This window comes from Mustela nigripes, chromosome 4 (assembly GCF_022355385.1).
Source record: "Mustela nigripes isolate SB6536 chromosome 4, MUSNIG.SB6536, whole genome shotgun sequence".
NCBI classification, from domain to species: domain Eukaryota; kingdom Metazoa; phylum Chordata; class Mammalia; order Carnivora; family Mustelidae; genus Mustela; species Mustela nigripes.
The window spans coordinates 159,424,207-159,436,059 of NC_081560.1; the positions used below are offsets into that span (position 1 = coordinate 159,424,207).

At 42.8% G+C, this 11,853-nt stretch overlaps 1 protein-coding gene across 3 annotated transcripts in view; it reads left to right on the forward strand.

Annotated features, from left to right (window-relative positions):
• PLCE1 (phospholipase C epsilon 1) overlaps positions 1–11,853 on the forward strand; it is a 324,484-nt gene that overhangs the window by 260,255 nt on the left and 52,376 nt on the right. For all 3 annotated transcript variants that reach the window (XM_059398158.1, XM_059398159.1, XM_059398160.1), the window contains 7 exons: positions 336–458; positions 540–676; positions 3,736–3,974; positions 5,470–5,531; positions 5,614–5,779; positions 9,124–9,231; positions 10,772–10,888. In XM_059398158.1, coding sequence (XP_059254141.1) covers positions 336–458; positions 540–676; positions 3,736–3,974; positions 5,470–5,531; positions 5,614–5,779; positions 9,124–9,231; positions 10,772–10,888 — 952 coding nt within the window. The remainder of the gene's footprint in view (positions 1–335; positions 459–539; positions 677–3,735; positions 3,975–5,469; positions 5,532–5,613; positions 5,780–9,123; positions 9,232–10,771; positions 10,889–11,853) is intronic.

The window sequence follows — 11,853 nt, forward strand, 5'->3', positions numbered from 1 at the left end:
TTTTCTTCAGAAACGTTGCATTTAAGTTCTTTGGTCCCACTAACCTGTGATTTCAAAGAACTGTTTTGATTAGTGGGAGGATATTAACCTTAGCCTTGTGGCCTTATTACATAGGCTATAAACATAAAGTGGTTTCACTGTATCATATGTCCTATTTACTCTGACACCGTATAGATTAATTTTGAGAGAAATGAAAACAGAGTCCGGAAAAGAGCCTCCGGTTTAAATGACTTGCAGTCCACTTTTTGGCTCGCGTTGCCCTTCGGAGGGCGTCTATTGGGGCGGGAGGATACTGCAGCCCCGGTGTGCCTGTTAAGTTCCCGTCTTTGTTGCAGTGCTTGGAGCAGCAGCAGCTGGCACGGGAGGATCAAAGGAGGAATGAAGGGTTTTCAGAGCTTCATGGTTTCCGACAGTAACATGAGTTTCGTTGAATTTGTTGAGCTGTTCAAATCATTCAGGTAGGGCAGGCTTCCTTCTTATGCTCTCTCAGCCCCACGTTTCCATGACAATACTCAATGTGTTTTCCACGCCCCACCCAGCGTGAGGAGCCGTAAGGACCTAAAGGATCTCTTTGACATCTACGCCGTGCCCTGCAGCCGAGCCGGCTCCGAGTCAGCCCCTCTCTACACCAACCTAACCATTGACGAAAACACCAGTGATCTTCAGCCTGACCTAGGTTTGTGCAACCCCGTGCCATTTCCCGTGGAGACCTTTCTATCTTAAAACGAAGGTTAGAGATCCCGTCACACAGACCTTCATCCTGTCCCACGGGGTGTGCTGCTACCTGAAGTGTGGAGGAACACTTTTAGGATTCCTTCAGGTTGCCTAGAGGATGGGTACCGTTGGCATTTTAGGCAAGGAAATTCATCATTGTGTGAGTCTGTCTAGGCATTCTGGAATATTTAATGCACAGAGCCTTCCAGTCCTTCTGATAGTCAGAAACCCTCTCCCATCCACGTCCAATGTGCAGTAGGTATGTGGTGCATCACCTAGGCGTCCCTGCCGGTGGGCTGATGGGTACTCATCAGAGTGGGAGTTGCTTGCCCTTTGACAAGGAGACCTTTAGTGAGCTTCTCCTGCTCAACATTCAGGACACTTTTCCGAGTGTAAACTGGAATGTGCCTCCTGTGCCCCACTCACCACCACCACTACGATCACCACCGCTCATACACTGTAAACCTGTTAGTTTTCTTTTTTTTTTTTTTTAAGATTTTATTCATTTATTTGACAGAGAGAGATCACAGTAGACAGAGAGGCAGGCAGAGAGAGAGAGAGGGAAGCAGGCTCCCCGCCGAGCAGAGAGCCCGATGCGGGACTCGATCCCAGGACCCTGAGATCATGACCTGAGCCGAAGGCAGCGGCTTAACCCACTGAGCCACCCAGGCGCCCCAAGCCTGTTAGTTTTCTATTCTGTTCTCTTGGGAGACAAGAAGCACAAAGGGGCAAAAACAAACTGTCCTCTTTCATACAGTTGCTCTTTTATTACTCAAAAACCTCCATTGTCCTCAACTTAGACTATTAACCTTTTCAACTCTAGTCACAGAATGTGGGCAACTGTGGATTAGTCAAGTAGTTACGCTCGTTAAAAAATTAATAAGCATCTTTTTAGAGAAGTTTGAGGTTTACAGAAAAATGATTGGAAGGTATAGAATTCCCATACATGGTTCACTCCTGAACAAGGCAAGTGTTACGGGTGCCAGTGCTCCTCCAGACAGTCAGAAATCCACATGTTAACGTTTGACTTCCCCGAACTTAGCTACTAATAGCCTGGTCTTGATCAGAAAAACCTTACTGATAACATAACGAGAAGTTGATTAATCCATATTTTGTATATATATGTGTGTGTGTATACTATATTCTTATAGTTAAATAAGCTAGAGAAAAGTAATTCTTATGAATAAAATCATAGGGAGGATAAAATCCATTTACAGTATTATACTACATTTATTGAAAAGATCTGCATACAAGTGGACCCTCACCGTTCAAACCTGTGTTGTTCAAGGGTCCACCGTACCCTCCCCCCACACACATATAACGTTTTTCCTATTATTAATATCTTGCATTATTAGCATGCTATATTTGTGACAGTTTAGCTAATACCAATTTATTTTTATTAGCTGAAGCCCATAGTTTAGTGTTCACTGTGTTGTACAAGCTGTGGGTTTTGACAAAAGTATAATGACCCATATCTACCATTATAGTGTCATACAAAATAGTTCTGATGTCTTAAAAAAATCCCCTGTTCTCCACCTGGTCTTTCTTCCCACCTTCCCTCTGAACCCCTTTTTACTGTCCCCCTAGTTTTGTCTCTTCCAGAATGTCATATCATTGGAATCACACAGTTTGTATGTAGTGTTTTCACATTGGCTTCTTTCTCTAAGGAATATGTATTTAAGGTTCCCCTATGTTTTTTTCATGGCTCAATAGTTCATTCTTTTTATCACTGAATAATACTCTGTCACATGGATATACCACCAGGTGTTTATCCGTCCACCTTTTGAAGAATATCTTGGCAGCTTCCAAGTGTTAGAAGTTATGAATAAAGACACTATAAACATTTGTGGGCAAGTTTTGTGTGGACATAATCTTTCAACTCTTTTGGGTAAACTCTTTTGGGTAAACACCTGGGAAGGCTGGATCGTATGGGCAAGCCTATCTTTAGCCCTGTAAGAAACTTCCAACTTCTCTTCCAAAGTGGCAAGAATTAAAAAGGCCATACCAAGGTTGGTGCCAATGTGGGACACCTGGAGCGTGGCTGGTGGAAAGGTAAAATGGTACAGCCACTTTGGAAGAGGTTTGTCAGTTTCTTTTTTTTTTTTAATTTTTTATTTTTTATAAACATATATTTAATACAGGGGTGCCTGGGTGTCTCAGTCAGTTAAGCAGCTGCCTTCAGCTTGGGTCATGATCTCAGGGTCCTGGGATCCAGCCCCGCATCGGGCTCCCTGCTCAGCGGGAAGTCTGCTTCTCCCTCTCCCTCTGCCGGCTGCTCTGCCTACTTGTACTCTCTATCTGTCAAATAAATAAATAAAATCTTAAAAAAATTAAAACAAAACAATACACTCTTGGGCGCCTGGGTGGCTCAGTGGGTTAAAGCCTCTGCCTTCAGCTCAGGTCATGATCCCAGGGTCCTGGGATCAAGCCCCACATCGAGCTCTCTGCTCAGCGGGGAGCCTGCTTCCTCCTCTCTCTCTGCCTGCTTGTGATGTATCTCTGTCAAATAAATAAATAAAGTCTTTAAAAAAAAATACACTCTTACCATCCAATCCAGCAATTATATTCCCTGATAGTTATCCAAATAAGCTGAAAACTTATTTTCACACTGAAACCTGCACACCAGTGTTTATAATTACACTTGTGAAGTACAAAACAACTATAGTTTTAAGGGTTCATCTTCACTATCTGTAAAAGTAAAAATGTAGTTATTCTCAAAAATCAAAGTTCAAACTCAGCCTAAAGTCCCCAACTGAATGTGGAGTTAGTTCTCCTTTCATACCCTGAGCTCATGGGCTTTCAAGATCACTGACCTCGTTCTCTCTTGGTTTCTTTAATTTATTCTTGGATTCATTTTTTTTATTCCCTCGACTACGTGAAGCCAGGAATGAACACTGAGTGTGATGGCTTGTGTAGACAGATGCGTGAAGAGACTAATTTCACAACACCATTATCTCCAAAGTGAACTTTGTGAAAGATTCTGGCTAGCTTGCGCATATTCTGTGGGTGCTTCTGTTTCAGATTTACTGACCAGAAATGTCTCGGACTTGGGGTTGTTCATTAAGAGTAAGCAGCAGCTGTCAGACAACCAGAGGCAGATATCTGATGCCATTGCTGCTGCGAGTATCGTGACTAATGGCACTGGGGTCGAGAGCACGTCTCTGGGCATCTTTGGGGTCGGCATACTCCAGCTCAATGACTTCCTTGTCAACTGCCAGGGAGAGCACTGCACTTACGATGAAATCCTCAGTATCATTCAGGTATGTACCATTTTGTACACACATGTGTGTAAAGCCTCTGACTGTTCTAATTATTTTCTGCTAAACATACTGTTTCTGTACTTCTTTCCAGAACCGTTAAGTCTGGGGCAGAAACAGAAGGGTTTCATTAAATGCCAAGTGCATGTGTTCTTACTTGACATACAGTTAACATAGATCGCAAGCCTTCTCTTGGTGACTGCTATAAGGAATCAGTATATGGTTCCTTCTTGTTGTCCTAGCACATAATAAAATTAGTCGTCTAGGTTTTCAACCTCTTTGATCATTTAGCAAATATTTATTAGCTCCTTCTATGGGCCCAGCTCTGTTCCAGGATGTGGGATATAGTAGTAACTAAGATCACGTTCTGGCCTTCACCCAGTGGGTGAGGCAGACAATAAACAAAGAGAGAATGTAATTTCAGGTGTTGATGGATTCTGAAACACTCAAGCAGAGTCAGGGGATGCAGTGAGGCTTGAGGCTGCAAGGAGTAAGCACAGGCCACCCTGAGGAGGTGACAGTGGGGCTGAGCCCTGAATCAAGAAGCCGTGTGAAGGTCTGAGGAAAGAGCATTCCAGACAGGGAGTAGCGAACTCAAAGACAGAGATGGGAGCGAGACAACAAAATGGCTGGTGGAATAGGAGCCCTGTGAGCCAGACGCACGACAGTAGACATGATTCCAGACAGATGGGCAGGGGCCAAGTCATCTGGGCGTTTTAGGCCACGGTAAGAACTTTGACTTCAGTCCATGTGACATGGGAAGCTACTGGAAATTTTTGAGCAGGGGAGTAACCAGATTTGATTTATGTATTCAAGAGGTCCCGCTGGCCCCATTGGAAAGTAAGCTGTGCTGGGAATGAGGTGGAAGCTGAGAGACCGGGTAGGAAGCCGTCCCAGTAGCCAGGCAAGAGATGATGATGGCTTCCTCAGGAGGGTGGCAGGAGACGGGCTGGGACCTCATTCGGGCCATATACAGCGGGCTGGGTCTGGGGTTCCAACCTCCCTTGTCAGCCGATTGGGAATGAGTGGATTCTCTGCCCAGCAGCTGATCACGGAAAATGCTAACGATGTAAGATTATGATCCCATGGTCCAGTGCTCACTCTACTACTACTACTACTATTGTGTTGGGAGCACTGTACCGAGTGCTCTCTGTGACTGGTCTCATTTCGTCTCTCCCCAGCTCTGTGGTAGCTGCTTATCCCCATGTTCACCTGGAACATGCTGACAACCATCTGTTCTCATATGAATCAGCCTTCGACTTTTCCCTTGCTCTCCCTTTTTCTCTTAAATAAATACGCTTCGTATAATAAACGCACATATAATAAATGTTTTCTTTGGGACTAAAATACTGCCTCTTACCACTGCATAACAAAATTAGTTCAAATATTTGGGTTAGATGTTTCCTGATGAAAACAGAACAGCTTTAAAAAATGATGTGGTGGTTTTTTCCCCTTAGTTTCCTTTACCTAAATATCACTCTCTTTGTGTCCCTTGCAGAAGTTCGAGCCTAGCGTTAGTATGTGTCATCAGGGCCTACTGTCATTTGAGGGATTTGCAAGGTAACTTTTAAAATCTCTTTTGCCCATCATTTGAGAGTATCTGTTTTCCTCATGCAGACCTAAGAAAATGTATTTCCTCTAGGTTTCTGATGGATAAAGATAATTTTGCCTCCAAAAATGACGAGTCACAGGAAGACATTAAAGACTTGCAGCTGCCCCTGTCCTACTATTACATTGAATCTTCACACAATACCTACCTCACAGGCCACCAGCTCAAAGGAGAGTCCTCAGTGGAACTCTACAGTCAGGTACAGAATTGCACGTGGCATATGATTTCCACTAAACCTTATTGATATAACCCCCAAAGTCACAAAACCCTGACCCCGACTCCTTTGAAGAACTTACAAGCTTTTATGTGGGGAATGTGAGGAAACATGATGTATGGGAAAACTGCCTATACATACAGTTGTTTTCTTTACTTCTTTTTGTTTTCTTTTTCCCTCCTATCTATACTTAACCCTTATACAAGGAAAAAAAAAGTATTTGTTTGAGACTCATAGCTTTTAAATCCTACTTAGTCTGACCTACTCCTACTAAAATTAGATTTTCCCATGGGAAAATTAATCGTTTCACTAAATGCTAAATAAATCAATGTATTATAATGGGAAAGCATAATAGAAAATGCAACAGAATTTCTAGGAAGTTAATCCCAAAGTACTGTTTATTTTCATTCACAATTTGTTAGACAATCAGTCCATCCCTGTCTACGGTAACCAACTTCAGGAATGAAAATCTACAAAGACTGTAGGCACTGAATGCAAACATTCTTGGAAACTCATAAGGGTCTCTGGACTAGAAAAAGCACATCCTTTTGACCTTCACACCACGTCTCAGTGATCTGCATGTCAGTTGCCTCTTTATATCTTTTGCAGTTTTCTCATCTGTGCTGCCTATTTTCTGACCTCTTACAAGAAGGGTTCATCGGGAAGAAAAGTGAGGCTAGGCCCGGGAATATAAATGTGTGGTTGTGAGGGGTAGGGCAGGGAGGGTGTTCAAGTGTGAGAATTATCATCATTTACACAAACCCAGCAGAGTTGAGATTCCTTTGTTCTCCACATCAGTCCAGATAATCTGTAAGCCTGGGTCAGACTTCTGTCCCAAAGCTTATCTAGTATGGAATTTATATTTTAAACGCTAAATTCTAAAAGACTTTTATTATGAAATGAAGAGGTGTCCTTAGAGTCGTGATTTTCAAAATAGAAGTTCTATCAGGAGACCTCAGCCGGGGAAATTGAGAGGAACAAGCAAGGGTAGGGGGGTCCCCATCCCCACTGTAGCTAAAGGCCTATTCTTCTTATGTGCTTTGCACATGACCCTCCATTTGCACAGAGAATTCCAAGGTCAAAATGGAGTTTGAAATCCATTGTTCTAGTTCTAGGAGAAAGACGTGAACCATTTGTGTGTGCGCATGCGCATGCATACATGCAGTGTGTCTGTGGATTTCTCCCAGGAAAATGTGCAGGGGCCAATGTCCTAGCTTTAATTCCTACCTCACTTCCCTATTTGACCTCTAAGAGGTTTTTTTTTAACCCTTTAGCATTACACCCCAAATAGAGATCATCACAGCCTTTAAGGAGGCCCAAGAACCCCTCAAATAGACCCACAGACGTGGTTAAACCCAGCGTGAAGATCCCGTGTAGTTTATTTCTTACCACCCTCTGCCCTCTCTCGGCCCTCCCAGTTACTTCCTCACCATCCTCCACCGGAGGACCAGGAAGGAGGAAAAGCCCTGTTCTCACCTGGAATTTCCAGCCCCGGTTTTCTTCTTCTAGCCCTGTGTGGAGGTCTTAATGTCTTACAGACTTCGGAAAGACCTTTGCCTTTGCATGCTGAAAAACCATCTCCTGAGCTGCCAGTCAGCGAGCATTCCCCCAGTGTGGTCACCATTTGACACAACAGTCCTCAGCCCACAGCAACATACCTCTACATACTGTAGCTGCCGGAAGAAGCTCTTAGCCTTGGGAATTTAGGCCCCAGAATCGGTTTGATCTGAGCGATAGGTCACCTGGGAAGACTAGGGTCTACATGCTGTGCAATGGGAAGAATCTAGCAAGGACCTCATTTTAAAAAGTTAAAATAAGAGGGGTTCTGCTGAGTTTCATTGCAACAACTCTAGAGGCCACTCGCCCACAGTACTGGATTGCTGTCACCTGCGAATATTATATGGAGTTTTAAATCCGTGAGTTGGCGTGTTCCCACATGCTTTACTCTTCCAATACATGGAAATCTCTTAAGATAGTTCACAAAGAAGGGCGCCTGAGTGGCTCAGTCGGTTAAACATCTGCCATCGGGTCATGACCTCAGGGTCTTGGGATCGAGTCCCGCATCAGGCTCCTTGGTCAGCAGGGAGCTTGCTTCTCCCTCTCCCTCTGCCTGCTGCTTCACTGCTTACGCACTCTCCCTCTGTCAAATAAATAAATAAAATATTTTTAAAAAATAAATAAAAGCCTTTTTAAAAATAAAAAAAAATTTCAAAAGATAGTTTACAAAGACAGTCTATGGAGGAAGAGGTTGCTGCCCACAAATATTACGGAGCTGCACCCTGAGCACGTGTGTCAGGATCTTTGCTGCCAGCTCCCCATCAAGGGGAGCAAATGGGTATCATCTCACCTAATTCAGCAGTAGTGCTTCCCAGAGCACTTTCCTGAAGAGGTTGTGAGATAGGGGGTACGTGTGTTGTGACTGATCACTGATGACTGCTGTGGGTATGGGAGAGTGGAATTTATGGGTTATTTGCCTCTGTTCTAGGATTAGACAGCAAGGTAAATCCTTGATGACTGCTTGCTTCTACTCTTCTGCCATGCTCTATGTTCACAGGAAAGGCATTAGCCAGTGGCAGAATTTGGGTCTAAATTGGAAGAGATTTATTCTGATTGGATTCATACAAATGTTTAGCCAGTTCATTAAGGAATCGGTAGCCTCGTTTGCTTTGGTCTACAACCTCAGCCCCTTCACCTTCACTCACATTTGCCCAGGTAGAGCACTAGCCTTGCTCTCTCATTTCAGGATGTACCCTGTGCATGTCCCTTGAGGGACCAAAGTTGCTGGGAAAATAGTCATATGGGTTTGCTATCAAATTTTACCTTCCAGGGACACCTGGGTGGCTCAGTCAGTTAAGTGCCTGCCTTTGGCTCAGGCCGTGATCCCAGAGTTGTGAGATCAAGTCCCATATCTGGTTTCCTGCTCAGTGGGGAGTCAGCTTCTCCCTGGGTCTGCTCTGCTTGCCACTCCCCCTGCTTGTGTTGACTCTCTCTCTCTCCCCCTCTTTTTGACAAATAAGTAAAATCTTAAAAAGAGAATACTGTTGTGCTGAAAATAAATAAATTTAATTTTTAAAAAAATCTTAAAAAGAAAGAAAAAAGTTTATCTTCCAATAGTATTCAGCTCTGGTAAATACTCTTTCCACTATAATCTGTTCTCTCCCCTAATTCATTGTGGCCTTTGGCCAAAATGCATGATTTATTTTAGATCTTATGCCCTTCTGCTTTAGCCCTGAATGTGGACACTGATATAGAGAAGCATGTGTTGAGTTTAATTGGAGGCTCTGTGTCCATTTGCTTATCTGGAGTGAATCCATGCATTGGTCACACAGGTCCTCCTACAAGGCTGCAGGAGTGTAGAGTTGGACTGCTGGGATGGAGATGATGGGATGCCCATCATCTACCACGGGCACACGCTGACAACCAAGATCCCCTTCAAGGTAATGCTTCATAACGTTCCTTAAATCAGATCACAGAGTCATTATCTTCATTAGTCCTTTACATGACTGACTCTTCCAAACTATACCTTAGGTTGGGGGTTCTTATTCCTGACCCAAGTCAATAGACTTCCCAAAATTGCGTGGGATGTGCACATGTTCATTTTTCTCAGAGTTGATCTAGAACTCTCCTTAGTGTCTCATTCACCAGTTTAATAACCATTACCTTAAATGAGTTACCTTATAATAATAATGTTGCAATTTTTACATCATAAGATGGTCTATAAAAGGCAGGGGCTTTTTTCCTGCTACAGGTGTCCCGCTGACAAAGACCAACATCATGTGTTAGGAGATGATTAAATAATCAATACTGTAAAGTAATGAGAAGTGGTTCCACTAGGGGAGGTCAGTCACCCAGAAAAACTAGTTGCATTGGATTATTGTTTCAAATTCTAAATAGTTCATTAGTTCATTGTATGGTTACTATCCTCATCCAGAGTGGTTTGGGCTGTATAAAATCATTTTTCTCTGAAATGTGGCTGGGCTGGAATGGAATACTGTTATTTCTGTGTTATTTGCAGACAGAATAGCTAAAATGCATTTTCTCTTTAGCTCGTTTTCCTATTCATCTCTCTTTTTTTTAATTGTGTTATGTTAGTCACCATACAATACATCATTAGTTTTTGATGTAGTGTTTCATGATTTATTGTTTATGTATAACACCCAGTGCTCCATGCAATATGTGCCCTCCTTAATACCCATGACCAGGCTCACCCATCCTGCCACCCCCCTCCCTTCTAAAACACTCAGTTTGTTTCTCAGAGTCCACAGTCTCTGGTTCATCTCCCCCTCTAATTTCCCCCTTCACTTTTCCTTTCCTATTCATGTCTCTTAAAACTTACGTACTCTAGGGGCACCTGGGTGGCTCAGTTAAAGCCTCTGCCTTTGGCTCAGATCATGATCTCAGGGTCCTAGGATTGTGCCCCGCATCAGGTTCTCTGCCCAGCAGGGAGCCTGCTTCCTCCTCTCTCTCTGCCTGCCTCTCTGCCTACTTGTGATCTCTGTCTGTCAAATAAATAAACTAAAATAACAAAAACCTTCTGTACTCTATATTGAGAGAAGGAGGATTTGAGAACTATGTTTACTTGCACACATAAACATAAACATCTAACCCCAAGTAGATTGGTTATAAACTCTTTGAAAGTAGGAAAGTACCTTAAGTCTCATTATTTTTTATGCTGTAGCAAACACAGCGCCTTTTACCTAAAATGTAATCAAAACACATACTGATCTGTTAAATTTGGCACGCTAATAGCTCTTCCTTATAAAGTATGTGAACAAAACTCAATATGAGCCGTTTAATGTGTTTATAGAAAACAGCCTATCATCGTGCTTAATTTGAAAATATGTTTGAAAAGATAAAAACCATTTTGGCCAGAATCTTCTGCATACAACAATTTAGGTGGTTTCTGTGGCTATAAGTACTTCTTCTGACACCCCGGACAGACATCTGGACTCTAATGGGCTGTTCTGGCTCTCGCAGGAGGTGGTTGAAGCCATTGACCGCAGTGCCTTCATCAACTCTGACCTGCCCATCATCATATCAATTGAGAACCACTGCTCCTTGCCTCAGCAACGAAAAATGGCAGAAATTTTCAAGGTAAGGTATTAGCTAGCAGTTAGGATGGCATCTTTGCCTTTGTCTTGTCACTGTTGCTTTTATATGGAGCCACCAAGGGCCACATCACAGCTGGACCTCAGCCACAAAGTTCGTACAGTCAGAGTCCCTCAGACCTAAGAGGGTGCCGTGGGAGCTTGGGGTCCCTCCTGAATGGTTCACCTTTGCAGCTGACCTGATGAAGCTTTGTTCTGTGGTCTCCTGACCATTTCCAGAAAGCCTTAGGAGATAAGGAGAGACCGACTCTCCAATGCTTCTGGTACCACAAATCAGGGATGCTAGGATGGCACCTGTCAGTTGTATGTGGAAAAGATGAAAATACCTCAGGGCAAATAAGTCAAATTTTCTTGTGGCGGACACTACAGATATGGGGATCCAAGTTGGCAAAGAGCTTAGACTGGCCAGAACAGCTGCTATGTTACACTTGGCCCTTCCTTATACAGGTGAACTATAATGCAGACAGATTCAGGGTCAAATATTCCATTATATTTTTCCCTTCCTCCACTGACTGACGCACTTGTGGAAATATGGCTCTCAGGGGGAGGCAAGGGCTTGGCCAAAGGAAAATGTCCCCAAATACTTATGCAAACAAAACTAATCAGTCTTTCATATTGCCTTTCTTTTGCCATCATTTAGAATAATGGTCTCAACTTTTTTGATTGTGTGCTCCATCAGTAAAATACCATAGTATGTATTCCTATTGGATGTTTATTGTCTTACTCATACATTATACACATATCCTACTTATTAACATGTTTTATACATTAATTAAAACATGCAAAAATAGACTGTGAAAGGGAATAACATAGAAAGGGTGAAATAAACAATAATTCTTATACTATTATTTATTAAAGGTACAAAATCCCTTTTTGCTCTCATAAAAATTTTTAACAATGTGTTATTTATTATCTAAGTTTTTAGTGAGAGTAATGTGATTCAATATGTTC